General features: G+C 42.9%; 1 protein-coding gene across 3 annotated transcripts in view; it reads right to left on the reverse strand.

Annotated features, from left to right (window-relative positions):
• LOC147624011 (Pleckstrin homology (PH) domain superfamily protein) overlaps positions 1-17,966 on the reverse strand; it is a 101,725-nt gene that overhangs the window by 55,974 nt on the left and 27,785 nt on the right. For all 3 annotated transcript variants that reach the window (XM_086820696.1, XM_086820695.1, XM_086820697.1), the window contains 4 exons: positions 3,635-3,866; positions 3,473-3,556; positions 1,681-1,778; positions 1,422-1,544 (listed from right to left, as the gene is read on the reverse strand). In XM_086820696.1, the coding sequence (XP_086676822.1) occupies positions 1,422-1,544; positions 1,681-1,778; positions 3,473-3,556; positions 3,635-3,866 (537 nt within the window). The remainder of the gene's footprint in view (positions 1-1,421; positions 1,545-1,680; positions 1,779-3,472; positions 3,557-3,634; positions 3,867-17,966) is intronic.

The following is a 17,966-nucleotide window of genomic DNA, read 5'->3' on the forward strand; positions in this document are numbered from 1 at the left end:
GGGACTCCCTCAAGCGCAGCAGATTTGGTTGCGGATGCTGCGTATTCTGGCCCCCCTCTCTCCAGAGGGTATGTATACGTGGGGTGCCGCTGCTTGGTCGACTTCGTCAGGGCCTGCTATGGTGTATGAGACGGAGCAGGACAGCCAGGCCATCAGATTCATTAGGGGCCAGCCTCGCCTTGTTCCTTCACCGGATTTCTCGTCCGCCATCTGGACACAGGAGAGGCATCTACGATGGGAGCTCCTCCACCATCTGATTCACCTGGAGGGCCCGGTGTTTTAGGGCCTTTGAGGGGAGACTGGAGCCACCAGCAGAGACTGTTCGGGGGATTTGGCAGGAGTTGATCCACACCCTGCGAGGACAGTATGACCGCATCCGGGGCGACTCGGATGAGGCGATCTTGCGGCGCCAGGCCTTTCACACCACCTGGCGCAACGGCCCCTTCTATACCCTACACGCGGGGTCCCCCCGTTGGCACTACAGGCCACCTGTTTGGCTTTTCCCCCCTCCTATTGTATGATATAGCCCCTCAGTTCTTTGTACTGATACTTGTACTTTTCAGCACCTAGGGAGAGTCTCCCTGGCTGCCTTGCTTTGTTCTCTGCTCTGTTTTTCTTGTGAGCAGGAGAGGATCTTTTGTAGCCCTACGGGCGTTTTTATATAACTAATGAAAGGATCTTTTCTCGGAAAAAAAAAATGACCCTAAACCCATGATAAACAAAAAATTTCAAACCCCAAAACCAGCTAATACTCTCCATGATCCACACTCCATTGTTGAAGGCTGTCCAGACAACGCCACCAAAAAGATGTGATGCCATCATGCACGGCATGCTTGTCCATGGTGTGTTACAAGCTTCAATTATTTATCAATGAGATTCCATGGTCTGCAGCTGCCTAACGGCTGTAAACAGGCCCGAAAACCTTCCTTATACCTCCTGCACTGGTTGTTGCTAGCCTGTCATTCTCAGAAGCCTTTGCCTCAGGGGCATCGAAATCCTTCAGAGGGGTACACATAAACTACCCAAGTGCATCCCTAACTGTCTATACACTCAATGGCCTTGTCCCTTTATCAAAAAAGGCTGACAATGGCATGTCTCTCGCCTAGTATCCTTTACACTTCCCTAAACTACGTGACAGATACAATGTACGTGACAACCTTGAGTGTGTGGCATGCTAGCACAGTGGAATTTAATAAGCATATCTGTATATGCTTTTTTCAACCCAGCTTGTGTATGCTCTAATCAGCTGTTTTGGGTGGTTTTTGTCATAACTCTGTGATCATAGCTTCCATAATTTCAGGGGGCCTTTGCTTTATTAGTCTACAAGACACTTTTTAAGCAATGCTTAAGAAAATTGAAAGAAGGTAGCATTGTGTCCTATACAAAACTTGGCATTCCACATGCAAGCATAAGAAACTCACTTCATTTCTAACAACAACAGTAGCTTTGGCTTCTTTTGTGCCTTTACCCACACCTTCCCTAGACTTCAAGGTGAGGTTGCCCATGCCCATCTCTTTCCAAGCCTTATCCGTATTAACATCTCCCTAGGGCAAAAATCACAACCCCCACAATTAGCAACCTGTTACCTTGATAGATTAAATATGAGAAGAATGTGCAAAGATCAAATTCAAATATGTAACCAAAAGAAAGAAAACAAGTCAAGGGGAAGAAAGAGTATACCTTAATGTAAAGTTTGCACTTTATCTCATGAATTATTTTGACTCCAGGCTCTTCTGACCGCTTCAAGGAAGGACTGCTGGGCTCATGTGCAGCATCATCTACGACATTTCAGAGTGAAAATTCTTAGAAACTATGAATGAAAAGTACACACCAATGCACAAATAGAAGATCAAACTTACAGTACCAGTGCATGTGCATGCCCTTCAACATAGGTTTTGCTAAATTTACCCATCCCTCCTACTGCTAGCATTGCCATTAGTGTGCTTACTGCACACTTCCAAGCACCCCTACCTGGTTTGTGCCCTCATCACCCGCCCCTGCTGCCTCTTCACAAATCCGTTCCCCATTTTCCTTTGAAGACCTCTGCCCTCAACATCAGCTTTCCCTCTCTCTCAATCACCACCTTTAACCACATTTCCTAATTTTCACATTGATATTTTCATTCTTTCTTCATCTTTCTCTAGAATGTAGCTTATGCTATCCCTTATTCTCATTTCGTTCTCCCTCTTTAGTTCTTCACCCGTCAGCCATTTTCCTCTCGTACTTTGATCTTTCCATGGTTCCCGGTGTCAAAAAAATAAAAAGATTAGAGTTAGTGCCGCAACACTTTGATAAACAGCAATAAACAGGGGTAAAGGTGAAAGAAAACTATCCATTGAATGGAATCTCAAAACTCTAGATTTCATTCACAGCACTAAACCAACAAAGTACATACATACACAATATGTCTGGCAGAGAATAACCCTCCTCCCCCCCTGACTGTGCCCATGAGTGACAAAAAGTGGCTGCATAAACAGTGGTGACCTTTAGGCTTCTAGGTCTTTCCACATAACATCCTCATAACCTTTCAAAAAAAAATTTTGAGCCCCCCATAAAAGCATATATATACCGTCATAAGGCCAGATAAATCTGAACTTATGAGTAACTTATTTGAGCCCCCCATAAGAGCATGACCATTACATATTAAAAACCGAACACTCCCCAACGAACATTGCAACTAACCAAAACACCCCATAAAGAGTCAAATAAAATTTTCACAAAACATATTCCCTACAAGCTGCTCAGTAGGCGATGCATACTAAGCAGCTACAAAAGCCAAATGCTGCCCATGCTCTCCAAATTCAGTGGGGATGTTTATTTGAGTCTTTATAGGGTGTTTTGGTCAGTTGCAGTGTAAGGAAGGAGGGCTTTAATCTGTAATGGTAGTTCCCATGGGGGGATAAAGTCCTAGAAGCCTAAAAATCGCCACCTGCAGCGGTTTTTGGCAGTCATGGACACAACCGTGTAGGGGGTAATGGTTTGTTTTTCTCTGCTACGAAAATCATGTATGTAGGTACTTTGTGAGTTTGCTGCTGAATGACACTTAAGGTTTTCAGGTTCAATTCACTGGCTGGTTTTTTTCTTTCTTTCACACCTCCTTATTCCTGCAATCAAATTGTCGCTACACTAACATTGACACCGGCCCCAAAAACTCCAGCCACTCAAACTTCCCCACCAAAGACCAGGATCAAATGCAATCTATTGGTCCTACGGGGCGGCTCGATTACTTGTGGTTACAAGCCTTGAACAGGTATTAGTTTTACGTTACTTGGCACAACCTTGTATGGCTTTCACATGTTCAAGCTTCCATAGCCTACACCCTCAGTCATACACATATGCTATCCCATGCTTTTATGAGTAAGCTCATAAAAGCAAGACCTTCCTATCATAAAAGCGAGACCTTCCTACTGTAAAATATGGAATGATTTGTTCCGATCAAGCCAAATGCAGTCACATAAAGTTTGATGTGTACCATCCTCCTGCGTATCATTGCCATTGTTTGCTGGATCGTTTGACACCACCGATACGTGTTCTGGGATATTTAACATGGGGAATCCTATTGAAACAAGATTGGTCTATTAATAACACAAGACAAAACAGTCACTACAGTTGGAAGGATCTGAAAACCCCTCACCAGATGGCATTGCACTTGAGAAAGGGACAGCCATAGAGGATGTTAAAGGCTGGCTGTAAAAAGTATTTGATTTTATTTCAGCAATAGACTTTCCGAATGCATTTGACCTAGAGCCACCACTTTGGACTGTCAAATGTGATACATCACTTTGAGGGCTAGAAGCTGCCTGGTACTGAAGAGCGGTGCTTGTACTGGTGGGTGTATATAATGCAGCAACATCCTTGAAATCATCCTGCAAGTCATAAGGCAGCACATTGACAGAGTGAGTGTTTTACTGTGAGCAAATGGTACATATATAGAGCGTGATAATTGAAGGCTTGAAATAGAACAATATCAAAAGAAGCAGCAGCATGTGTATAAGATTGCTGAGCACCACAGTGCCTCATGCCAAGCAACACATGTTATCACCTTATTTGGTTGGCAAGTCTTTTATTTATCACATGGGCCATGAAGATGCGAGCAGTAGTCATATAAAGATGACAGTCGAAGGACTGGCTTCACACATTGCACATCAATGCATACACCCATTTGCACGCAAATGATACCTATGTCACTTTTCAATGTTTGGAAATGTCACAAGCATGAGACATTTCTCCTGCTTAAAATGCAGGAGAAATGTGTGAACTGGATGAATCTAATGAAGGCCTTCCCAAACCTTGGAAGGAAATCTAAGGCTATTCCAGGCTTACAAGTGTGTCAAACAAACTTCCTCAGCTTAAGGGTCCAATTTTCTATTGGTGCTTGGAGAGACCTTCCTTCACAAGTGGGCACAAAAGGTGCTCGAAAGGGACTTTCACAAGAGTACATGGTTGGACAAATGGTCAGAATATCTCTGTTTATATTTATACTCTTAACAACAAGAAGGGTTGTATTGAGCTAGGTGTATAATCTGTCTTCTTTTGTAAATAAATGGAAGATTCTATCTTAACTCTTATGGAGGAGCCGGGATGGTTGTGGATAATTTCTCAAGTCCGTCGAGTATTTGGCATCATCACATTACTCAAATATGGAGTTTTACTAGAAGACCAATGTCTGATGACTAGAGCAAGTGTTGCTTACGGGGTGTGGGTGTGTGTCAACAAGCTCTTAAGAGGGGCTCACTTGGTGTAAATAGCAAGGGTATGGTTTTGTGTAAGGTGGCCAATTGAAACAGTTCAATGCACATGAACAATATGAAGACGGTGAAAGAGCCTTCAAGAGAGGCATGTGCACAATACACGCAGACGGATCTTCACGGGCAAAGGAGCGATAGGTTTAATAAAAAGGATTGAAAGAGAGCCGAGACGCGGCTGCCGGCAGAGCGCTGTTGGTCTTTTGGATAGCCACGAGGCTGTGTGTAGAGGCAAGGTCTAGAGGTGGCCGCTGTGTATCCTAAGGGTGTGCTTTGTGAGCGCTGAGAAAGGTTGAGAAAGAACCCAGAGCTCCCTCATGCATCAAAGAGAGTATGGATAGGAAGGGGCTACTACTAAGCGTTGCCTAGCACAAGCACACAAGAAGTCTGCACTGTAGAGGAATAGTCGTCATCAGGTAGAGGAAGCGTGACCCTGGTGCCCGTGCATCAACAAGAGAGGGTAGCCTTGTCTCCAACATGTATCGACAGAGAAGAGAGCCATTCACCTTGCCCGAGTGTTGACTCAACTGATACATCAAAACCTCTTCTTGATTTGGTTGCTATAGACTGTCCGAGAGTGGGAGATGGCCGTCATGTTCACAGGATCACCAGCAAAGATAAAGTGTTGTTAGTAGCTGGCCACCTGGAGTTAGCAGAGAAAGAGGATCAGTGAGGAAAACTGTGCTCAGGGGTAGGGGAGCCATGTGCTATGGCTTTGAGATCAAAGCAGAGCCTTTCAAGAGAATGTGTGAATGGATCATAACAAAGAGTGGTCAGTGATCAGAGTGTCAAAGGTGACATCCTTCTTTTGTTGATGACTTAATGTATCTATTTCATGTTATTTGAGGCTTGCATTAGTTTGGGTTTATGCCCGAAGTTTCTTCCTTTTTTTTGCAATTGGATATAAATCTTCTTCTTTGACAAAGAGTTGAGACAAAGGAGTAAATTGGAAGGACTTTTGTGCATACACATATCTTTCTTAGTGTAGGCATATGCTCACTTATGGTAGTGCTATGTGTGAACAGGGCTTAACCAAGGGTACTTTTCCCATGTGGTTTTTCCCCTTGGATATCAAGTGTGAAAGGACACTCTACCTATAATATTTTGTACTTCTATATTATATGGATGTGGCACACATGCAAGGGTTGACTTGCATTTTGTGGTTACCACACTTTTGGCTCTCTCTCTCTCTCTCTCATTTCTGTGTGAGCTTCTCCATCTTGCACCTAACCCTAATGTGCAGGTTTGTGTGTGAGTGTGTGAGTCCAACACCAACAATTGGTATCAGAGCTTCAGTACAGGGCTTGCAGCTGACTGTGGAATTCCGAGGGCGAATTTCCGTCGAAAACTGACGTTCCGGCCGTTTCCTGGTTTTCGCCGCCCAGCCCGGCCGGCTTCATTAGTGGCCAGCTCTCCGCCGCCGCCGCTCAGCCCAACTCTACCGGTGGTGCGAGTGCGCAGCCAGCCACCTCCGCCAGCTCTCTCGGTGGCGCAAGTGCGCAGCCAGGCACCACAGCCCAGCTCCTCCGGCGGCGCGAGTGCGCAAACAACCGCCTCCACTCGCTACCGCCACCTCCGCCTAGCCCGTCGGCTCTGTGCCCCGCCGCCGCCGCCACATCCGTCGACTCTGTGTGCTCCGGCGGCTCCGCCTCCCCGTCAACTCTGCAGCACCTGGCTGCTAGTACTGAAACTTACTATGCCACTCTTCTCCACGTGTGCTCCCCCATTGACGCCTGCAGGTACTTTTCATCTGAGTTTTAAAAAAATGCATTAAAAGATACAAATTTTGCAAACATTTCTGTGCAGGCCAGATCCAAAGAAAAATTGCAGGTGATACAGGGGGTTTTCCAAATTGAGGTCAAAATCAGCAAATTGAGCCTCTTTCAGTTGTAAAAAATTGGGGCTTTTGTGAAAATTGGCCAATTAAATGCACGTTGAAACGATTGGAGTGCATAAAAATTGGGGCTTTTCAGATTCGAGCATGTAATTGGGCATTACAGCTGTGATTTGTCGCGTATGTATACACATTGTGTGTAATTCGACAATTTGGTGCAGTTTTACACTTGCTTCAGTTTGCAGGCAAACATTTGCACAGGACATTTGGTTGCCTGGCAGTGCACATTGGTGTTTGGTTTGCTTGCAGGTATATTTTATTGACATGGCACAAAATGCTACAGATGTATTTGGTGTGCTCACCCAAGAGGACAAATTGGATAGATCTAATTACTCCCTCTGGAGTTTCATGATCCGTAATTTGCTGGTAGCCAAAGGGCTTTGGGGCATCGTGTGTGGTGATGACACACGCCCACTTACCATACAGCCAGCCACACCTCAAAGGGGAGGTGCTCCAAGAGCTCCTGAAGTAGAACCTACTCCCACACAAGAGCAGAAGAGATGGGACTCTAGGGATGCACAGGCCATGTCATTGATAGGCCTTTCAGTGAAAAGGACTATTATTCCGCACATTCGTTCTTGCAAGACATCGAAGCTTGCATGGGACACATTGGAAGCAATGTATCAGGTACGCAACGAGGCAAGAGTTGCCTACTTGAAGAGGCAATTGGATCTTCTTTCTATGGATGAGAGTGACTCCATGGCAGATCATCTCACCAAAGTGAAAGATTTGCAGGAACAATTGCTCGACATTGATGAGGTTATCCCAGACAGACAGATGGTCACCAACACTCTTCATTCTTTACCACCTTCCTACTTGGGCTTTCACACCTCTCTCAACCTCTCTATGAGAGGAGGTGGTGATCCCGTCACTTTTGAAGATCTAGTGGGTTTACTCTTGCAGGAAGAGCAAACAAGAGCAAACTTATCGAGCAACTGTGGTGGAGACAAGGCATTTACAGCCAAGGATAAGGGTAAAGCAAAGAGCTTTAAGCATGGGGGACAACAGTCTAGCAAGGCTGGTCACGGACAGCCCTCTTCTGGTGGTGAAAAGTCTGACAAAGGGGATGCAAACAAGCCCAAAAAGAAGGGCAAATGTCACTACTGCCATAAGCCTGGATACTACATCAGTGAATGTAGGAAGCGGATTGCAAAAGAGAAAAGGAAAGAAGCAGGCAATGCAGTAGCAGACTCTTCTGATGACAAAGCATAACAATCAACTAATGTAATCCAGGAAGAGTACACTTTTTTGGACACATGCACTTGCGGCACACCAACTGCTTCAAACAATGATATGTCTTGCATTGGATCAGACAGACAAAATGTATCATGGTATTTTGATAGTGGTGCTTCGAGCCACATCACTTCATGCAAAGATGTATTTCAGCACTTGGTTTGCTTCAAATGGCCGCACTGTATCATGTGCAGATCATACCACATATCCAGTAAAGGGAATTGGCAATTTCATACTTATTGCAGCCAATGGTGCCAATATTTGTATGAAAAATGTATTGTATGTTCCAAGGATAAAGAAAAATCTGCTCTCCGTCTCAGCCATAAACGACCAAGGTTTAAAGGTTGAATTTGAAGATGGGAAGTGTTTGGTAAAAGACCCATCAAACGGTTATGAAATAGTCACTTCTGGAACACGATACAAAGGCTTGTATAAGCTGGACAGCTATGACAAGCGTACTTATGATGCAAATACAGTGGCTGCCCACACTCCTGCTATGCATGATGCAGAGCTATGGCATGCTCGTTTTGGGCATGTAAATTTTCGGAGTTTGATGCTTTTGCAAAAGCATCATATGGTTGATAATATGCCGCCTCTTGAGTCTCCACCAAGACATGTATGTGAGGGGTGTATTTTGGGAAAGATGCAACGAAAACCATTCCCCAAAGATGGAGCTGTTAGAGCTGAAAGTAAATTACAAAACCCATAGGGGGGCATCTTTACTTCGTCACATTCATTGATGACTACTCCAGGTTTGCTTGGGCTTACCCCTTGAAAGCGAAAGCAGATGTGTTTACATGCTTTCGACACTTTGTAGCAATGGCTGAAAATATGTGTGGATGTAAAGTCCAAACACTCCGCTCAGATAGAGGTGGAGAATACATGTCAAATGCATTCAAAGATTATATGCTTCAAAAGGGCATCAAACACCAATGTACTGTGCCTTATACACCGCAGCAGAATGGTGTAGCTGAAAGGAGAAATTAGCGGAAAAATAAGACAAGTGCTGTAGAGAACTAAACGCATAAATCTAGAGAGAGAGAAGCTATATAAACTCTGCTATATACACATGAAACCGATACAAATGAGGAGATGGGGGAAAGGGTGGTATTTATACCACCCTATGGTACCAGTCAGCGAGCCCTAAATCAGTCGACAGGCTGCCTCTCATGTCCACGACTGGTAAAAGCCAGTCGGCCAGCACATGAAAAGTCGGGCAGCACAAAAGCTCAGTCGGCTAGCATAGTATGAGTCGGCCAGTATAGTCAACCCCCCACGACGAGTAAAAATAGGAAAAATAACATGGAAAAAATGGGAAAAAATGACACCCCCTCTCAGCTCCTGGATGTGGAACCAACCCCAGTGAGCTGGAGTGCTGCCAGAGCATACATAGATGAATGTAAGCCCATTTCTACTCCAGTAGAACCAGGTGTACGGCTTACTATAAATGATATTGGAGAGCCTTTTGAGGCCGGCATTTACAGCCAGGCAGTGGGATGTCTCATTTACTTGTGTAACACGAGGCCAGACATATCTTTTGGGGTGTCTTTGATGAGCAAATTCATGCACAGCCCAGGCACAAAGCATTGGCAAGCAGTCAAACGCATTTTTCGTTATCTTAAGGGTACCCTCGATCTTGGTTTGTTCTCAGTCGGCTAGCATAGTATGAGTCGGCCAGTATAGTCAACCCCCACGACGAGTAAAAATAGGAAAAATAACATGGAAAAAATGGGAAAAAAAGACACCCCCTCTCAGCTCCTGGATGTGGAACCAACCCCAGTGAGCTGGAGTGCTGCCAGAGCATACATGGATGAATGTAAGCCCATTTCTACTCCAGTAGAACCAGGTGTACGGCTTACTATAAATGATATTGGAGAGCCTTTTGAGGCCGGCATTTACAGCCAGGCAGTGGGATGTCTCATTTACTTGTGTAACACGAGGCCAGACATATCTTTTGGGGTGTCTTTGATGAGCAAATTCATGCACAGCCCAGGCACAAAGCATTGGCAAGCAGTCAAACGCATTTTTCGTTATCTTAAGGGTACCCTGGATCTTGGTTTGTTCTATCCCAGGGAGGGCAGCTTGCAGCTTTATGCATACAGTGATTCAGATTGGGCTGGTGATTATGATACCAGGCACTCCACCAATGGGAATTGTTTTTTTCTTGGCAGTTCATGCATATCTTGGTGGAGTAAAAAGCAACCCACTCTTGCCACATCTACTTGTGAGGCTGAGTACAGGACAGTCTTCACACCTAGAGTAGATTGTGTATGGTTGAGGGGACTATTGGCTGATCTTCGTGAGTGTCAGCAGACACCCACCACCATTCTCACTGATAGCCAGAGTGCTATGGCCGTGGCACAAAATCCAGTATTTCATGCACGTACCAAGCACATTGAGATTCATTATCACTAAGTCAGAGAGAGGCTACATGCAGGGGAGATCAGTTTATCTTACTGCCCTACACAGGATAATGTTGCAGATCTATTCACAAAGGCTTTACCTCGAGAAAAGTTTGAAGCTTTCCGCAAAGCTTTGGGCTTACTCTCATACACAGAGTGATCTGCTACCTTGTACATGTTCACACTTCCACTACAGGGGGGATTTGTAGGCATATGCTCACTTATGGTAGTGCTATGTGTGAACAGGGCTTAACCAAGGACACTTTTTCCCATGTGGTTTTTTCCCTTGGATATCAAGTGTGAAAGGACACTCTACCTATAATATTTTGTACTTCTATATTATATGGATGTGGCACACATGCAAGGGTTGACTTGCATTTTGTGGTTACCACACTTTTGGCTCTCTCTCTCTCTCTCTCTCTCATTTCTGTGTGTGAGCTTCTCCATCCTGCACCTAACCCTAATGTGCAGGTTTGTGTGTGTGAGTGTGTGAGTCCAACACCAACACTTAGTGGAAAAGAAAAGCTAGGGAAGCTCTCTTCACTAAACACCAACACTTGTAAAAACTCTTCAAATAAAGTTTGCTACAATTTGGAACTGCTAGAAAGATGGGTTTTCCCCACTTTATGAGTATGAACATGGACTTGTTTGGAGGAGGTATTATGATAAGCTTGGGTTTATACAACCAAAGGCTTCAAGCATCTGTGATTATCCCTAGGGTGGAATCAATATAAAAGAACTTTCCTACTTTGTGAACAACTCTCACACGACGCACCACCGGACCCTCGGTGATATGTGGCACATCACATCTCTCCAAATACCAACCATCCTGTACAGAGAAAAAGACCGGTGCATCATCTTCCCCTGAAGTGGGGAGGCCCATAAACTAAAGAGATACACCTCTCCTAGAGAAAACTTCAAACCACGACTGATGAATCCCTTCCAAGGCCAAGTGATCGAGTGGTTGGGTATGGCAGCATCAATCTGCACGATACTCAGACTAGTGCCTCTCAATTGCTCTGTAAGCACCCGTATCTGATCCTCCGTACGGCTTTTAAGCCTATTCCTGGGGAAGAGAGTCTCTTAGCCAGCCCATTGAATATGCATAGGTGCCCCAAGAGGCCCACCATACTCATCCAAGATCAAGTCATTCCACATAATGGGTTGTCTATTGGCCTCCTCAGTTGACCATGGAGGTACGTGGACCAAGAACCTTCTCATGTAATCCCAAGCCCAAAGAAGGGATCTAACCAAGGGGGAGGATAGGGGCCTATGCTCTGCCTCCAAGACAATAAAACGTGGGCTATATATCCAATCACCTCCCCTAACCGGAGTACACTTGTAATCGCTGCACGAGAAATGCTTTCCATGGCTCGGTCGAGGAAGAAATCCTCTAACAATCATCTTACAAAAAGCAACATCTTTCACTACATCTCTGGGTCTGATGTTCAATCCCCCCTCTTGCTTGGGTAGGATAATGGTTTCCCAAGAAACTTTAGCCCTAGTGTATACTCTGCCATCTAAACCTGACCAAATAAAATTCCAAATGTGGTGACGTAGCTGGCCAATGCATCCCCTATGAAGAACCCAACCAGAAGGGATAAACCAAGCACTGGCCCACAGCACTTGGTTAACCACCACAAGGCTCTAGATGCCAAATCAAGCTTCTTGCTACTCCAATGCTTAAGATTGCTTTTAGTGCTCATAAGCACATGTGTAAATTGTTGTGCTAGCGCAATGCCAATGCCATCCTAGTAGGCAAGGTATCTGGTAGTGTATCTTCTCTCAATCAAAGTGAACCCCAAATCCAAACCCCATCCTGCCTGCGGAGAATCACTGATGTAAAATCCCACAAAGTTGTGCCAATTAATGGTGGCTCTAGGTGCCAAACAAAGAACCTCCAAGGCTGTCCGGAAGGCACAAAGACATGCATATGAGGCATTGTAAGGTCTTCACTAGACCATGCCCATGGATAATCAGACATAGAACCATTGTGGATCAAGGTAGAGGACATATTTGTGAAACAATAGTAAGGTTTCTATAGACTCGAACATCGAATAGTCGTGTGACCACCGCGATAGACTCTGACTAGCAACTCACAACCCAACTGTATGTTCAGTGCCTCGAACCACCCCTGAGCCTGAGGTCAGATTACCGCGAACCTGCCAATCACCATGCCCCCAACCAAGCATCCCATACCACCACGCCATAGCCACATGCTAATAACTCCATGGTCATGAGATCTTGCACGCTCTGTAGTAGCCGCAGGCTACCCGGTGGTTCCTTGATCTCTCTTGTTTCTAATAAGTAACCCCAAGGTCTCTTATACCGTGATAACCCCGCTATAACTAGCATGCTTTTATTTATAAAGCTTTCCTGCTTTATTCATAAGCTTTTAGCCATAAATAGCTCCTAGTTATTATTATTAGCATGCGGTTATTAATAACAAGCCCATAGCCAATCAAAACCTCTTCTTGCTAGCGTCCTTAGTCCACATGTGAATCCTTCAAGTCCCCACGTCCTTGGCTAAGCCTTAACCCTAATCATGGATTAACCCTAACCTTCATCCTGGGTAAGTCCATACGTGTCATCGTGCCTTCCAAGAAGTCTCAATCCACTCTGTCATATGCTTTTTCAAAGTCCAACAAGAGTATGGTGTGTAAAGTAATTTGTATACTATTTGAAGAGCATTGCATCCATTTAAAAAAAAGGCATTGAACCCTCTTGATTGTCTTATTCAAGTGTTCTGTTATGCAAGAAGTGTGGCACCAAATAAGCCCTTTTATGTAATGAGCCCTTGCGAAATGAAATCTAACCAAACTCGTTGATTTATTCAAATGCTCTCGACACACATGAGCTAAAGTATATATACAATGATGTTGAGCTTATATTGAAGATAAGCTCACACTTGACCCATATAGGTGTTGAGAAATGTGGTACCAAAGAGTACAAGGAAGAGATATGGAGTAAGATGAGTAACCAAGAAAGTGCAAAGCATAGCATAAAGCCACATGAGCAAAGGAATTTATCCCACATTGTTGTACAAGCCAAGGGTGTACCTCCTCATATAAAAAGAGGTCATTTCAAGCAATGAAATCATATCACTTGCACACATCTCAAGTCTCTTTATGAGTATAAGTCTTAATCTTGTAATCTAATTGTGCTTGAGTCTATTGTAAACACTCATCCTCATAAGTAAGCTTAGATTACACCCACTTTAGATTAATTCACTCTAATCATATTAAATTAACCGTAAGATTAATGCTAGTCGCCTTGCTCATGCACATGATATCCATGGATTTTAACATGGTATCAAGGCCTTCCCAATCTCCACATCACTAATCTCAACTCACACTAGCTTAAATATCTCACTAATCAAGTAATTAGTCACTAATCATCATCTTATCATTTTGCCCCTTCTGTGGTCTAGAATTACCACGTCCCATTCTCCTCATTCTCTTAGCCATTACTCAAGTCTTTCAAGCCACACATTGCCCTTACTTAGGCGCCCAACTCCACTAGAGAGATTTGAAAAATTCGCCTTCTGCTACCTGCAAACTGTACCGTTTTTCCAACAGGGTTTTTCCACCATTGGCCGCGTACACTCCAAATTAGACTAAGCTCTTTTAGCGGCTATCCACCAAGCTCCACACATATCAAGTATCGAGTCATTGGGCTCAGTGGTTGCGCCGGGAGAAGCAGAAAAACAGAATTCAAAAATCACCTATTTACGTCTAATTTTGGGTTTTTAAGCTAGGTTTTTTAACTCAATTCCTTACATCTCATCAAGGCTAAGTGTCATATGCAAAATCCCCCATCAATATCTCTTTACATTAGCTCAATGAATCCTCCAAATTCTATCACTCTTAATCACTCAAATTAAGCACTAATCATTGACATTAGTACAATATGAGTAGAAATTGGACTAATTAAGGTTTAAATTTTAAAAATTAAGATATGAATCTATAGTGGGAATCCCTCTCTTGCATCCAAGTCCATGTCATCCATTTGAATTGCTCAATTTGAACGTTTTTCACTGCATTCATTTTTTCACTGCATTCAGTTCATTTTTAGTACATAGTTTGCAACTAAATCATCTTTATCAACTTGAAATCAGTTATTGCACGAAAAATTAGAGCTGAATCTTGCGAGAGAGTCCAAACACTGTCATAGAGACTTGTCACAAGCTCATGGTAAGACCTCTCATGGCATCAAACATTAGGAAGTTCATTGGAAAAGGACTAACTCTTTGAAAAACTTATCATGAAAAAATACATCTGCATAAGCATCAAAAGCAAGGGAAAGGTGCATTAAACACTATTATGAGCATACTCAAAGCACAAGTACATGAGATGACCATAGCACACAACATGACATCCACACTAAAAGCATCAAAGCACCAACTATCAAGCAGCAACAAGAAGAACGATATCCACACCAAAAAGCAATCAAAGAGCCAAGAGTCAAGCCAAAGAGCAAAGACCAAGAACCAAGAAGCAATCAATAAGGTGAAGGAGGACACGATATTAACATGAAGTACAAAGAAAGCAACAAGAGATCTTCATCAAGCAAAAACAAGGAGGTCTAAGACCAGCAGAAGCACTAAGCAACATTGAGCTACCACCACTACCCTAGCCATCAGTTATAAAAAAGAGATCACCATATGAGTAGACACCCATCTTATGATCTTATTTGTTGTGTGTATCTACTCGACCACCTAAGAGTAGCCAATTGAGCACCCGAAGAGATAGTGATCATTATAATTCTTACGTGATCACCTGAGAGTAGCCAGCGGAGAAATGAGGAGGAGTAATGATTGTTGTAACTCACACCTGACCACCTCTAAAAGTAACCCCTGAGCTAGAGAGTAACCAAGCCAAAGAGCCTCTGAGTTACCTAGCCAAGTTAGAAATGAGGGTGGATGATGACATGTTGTAAACCTCACATTTGACCACCTTGAGTAGTCCAAAGATTTGGCACCAAGGGGAAGTGTTGAGAAGTGTGGTGCCACAAAGCACAAGCAAGAGGTAGGGAGTAAGATGAGTGGCCAAGAAAGTGCAAAGCATAGAATGAAGCCATATGAGCAAAGGCATTTATCCCACATTGTTGTACAAGCCCAAGGATGTACCTCTTCGTATAAAAGGAGATCATTTCAAGAAATGAAATCATATCACTTGCACACATCTCAAGCCTCTCTATGAGTACAAGTATTAATCTTGTAAACTAATTGTACTTGAGTCTATTGCATACACTCGTCCTCATGATTAAGCTTAGATTACACCCACCTTTTATTAATTCTTTCTCATCACATTAGATTAAGTATACCATTAGTGCTAATCATCTTGCTCATATACATGATATCCATGGATTTCAATAGTTCATAGATATCATGTACATAAACAAGATGATTAACACTAATTCTACACTTAATCTAATATGATTAGATTGAATTAATCAAAGACGGGTGTAATCTAAACTTACTCATAATGATGAGTGTGCAATAGCCTCAAGTACAATTAGGTTACAAGATTAAGCCTTGTACTCATGAAGAGGCTTGAGATGTGTACAAGTGATATGATTTCATTGCTTGAAATGGCTCTTTTATATGAAGAGGTACACCCTTGGACTTGTACAACAATGTGGGATAAATCTCTTTGCTCATGTAGCTGTACGCTATGCTTTGCACTTTCTTGGTTACTCATCTCACTCCCTACCTCTTTCTTATACTCTATGGTGCCACACTTTTGAACACCTCCCCTTAGTGTCGTATCTCTGGGCTTCTCAAGGTGGTCCAATGCGAGGTTTACAACGTCATCACCTCTCTCATTTCTAACTTGGTTACGTAACTCAGAGGCTCTTTGGCTTGGTTACTCTCTAGCTCAGGGATTACTTTTAGAGATGGTCAGATATGAGTTACAACAATCATTATCTCCCCAGGATGCTCCGCTGGCTACACTCAGGTGGTTGGGTATGAGTTACAACGATCATTACCTCCCCCCTGGATACTCAACTAACTATTCTGAAGTGGTCGGATAGATATACACAACAAACAAGATCATAAGATGGGTATCTATTCATATGGTGACCCCTCTTTTACAACCGATGGCTAGGGTAGTGGTTGGTAGCTCAATGTTGCTTAGTGCTTCTGCTAGCTTGATATCTTCTTGTTTTTGCTTGATGAAGATCTCTTGTTGCTTCCTTTGTACTTCATGTCAATGTCGTTTCTTTCTTCACTTTGTTGATTGTTACTTGGCTCTTGGTTTTTGCTCTTTGGCTTAACTCTTGGCTCTTTAACAACTTCTTTGGTGTGGACGTCGTTCTTCTTGTTGCCGCTTAATGGTTGGTGCTTTGATGCTTCTTTTGATACTTTTAGTGTGGATGTCATACTGTGTGGTATGGTCATCTCATACACTTATGCTTTGACCATGTCCATGATAATGTTTAACGCATCTTTCCTTTGTTTCTGATGCTTATGCACATGTATTTTCCAATGATAAGTTTTACAAGGATTTAACCCTTTCCCATATGATACTTTGAAATGTAAAATGTTTGCCATTTGAAAAAGTCTTACCAATGAACTTGTGTTTTGCTTTGCTAGCAGTGTCTAATCTTGTACAAGATTAGCGATGTGCTTTGGATTTTCATGCAATGATGATTTCAAATTAATAGAGATAATTTAGTTGAAAACTTTGCTCTAAAAATGAACTCAATGTAGTGAAAAACACTCAAATTGAGCAATGCAAATGGATAAAATGAACTTGGATACAAGAGAGAGATTGCAACTATAGATTCATACCCTAATTTTTCAATTTTAAACCCTAATTAGCTCAGTTTCTACTAATATTATACTAATGATAATGATTAGTCTTTAAACATAATGATTAGTCTTTAAACACAATGATTAGCAAGACTAATTTTTAAAGGCTTCAATTGAGCTTAAGAGAGCAAGCATTGAAGAGGCTTTTTGTTTTAGCTTCTTATCCTTGATGATGAGATAAGACACACAAAGAATAACCAGCACAAAACGTTGAAAAACGGTCGACTTTCATCTATTTGCAGTAGCGACTGGTTATGAGCTTCTCCTGGCGCGATCCTAAATCAAATCGCACAAGATTCAAGCTATGCGTTCTTCTTATGATTGCTAACAAGCTCGTAAAGGGAATTGATCTAATATGAAGCAAAGAGATTCAATGATCAAAAAGACCACTCACGACTACAGTGCCGATTTCGAGATACGTAGTTCAAATGCGCTGAATTGCTCTAGTGAGGATGGACGCCTTGGAGAAGGAGAAGAGGTGGCTTGAAGGGAATGAGGAGAATGGAGCTTGGTAAATCTAGGCCACAAAAAGGACAAAACGATAAAATGATGATTAGTGACTAAGTACTTGATTAGTGAGGTATTTAAGCTAGTGTGAGCTGAGATTAGTGATGTGGAGATAGAAAAGGCTTTGATATCATGTTGAAAACCATGGATATCATGTGCATAAGCAAGATGATTAGCACTAGTCCTACACTTAATCTAATGTGATTAGAGTAAATTAATCTAAGGTGGGTGTAATCTAAGCTTACTCATGATAATGAGTGTGTACAATAGACTCTAGCACAATTCGATTATAAGATTAAGACTTGTACTTATAGAGAGGCTTGAGATGTGTGCAAGTGATATGATTTCATTGCTTGGAATGGCCTCCT

The sequence above is a fragment of the Cibotium barometz genome, chromosome 26 (genome assembly GCF_041138505.1).
Source record: "Cibotium barometz isolate CiBa-2024 chromosome 26, ASM4113850v1, whole genome shotgun sequence".
NCBI classification, from domain to species: domain Eukaryota; kingdom Viridiplantae; phylum Streptophyta; class Polypodiopsida; order Cyatheales; family Cibotiaceae; genus Cibotium; species Cibotium barometz.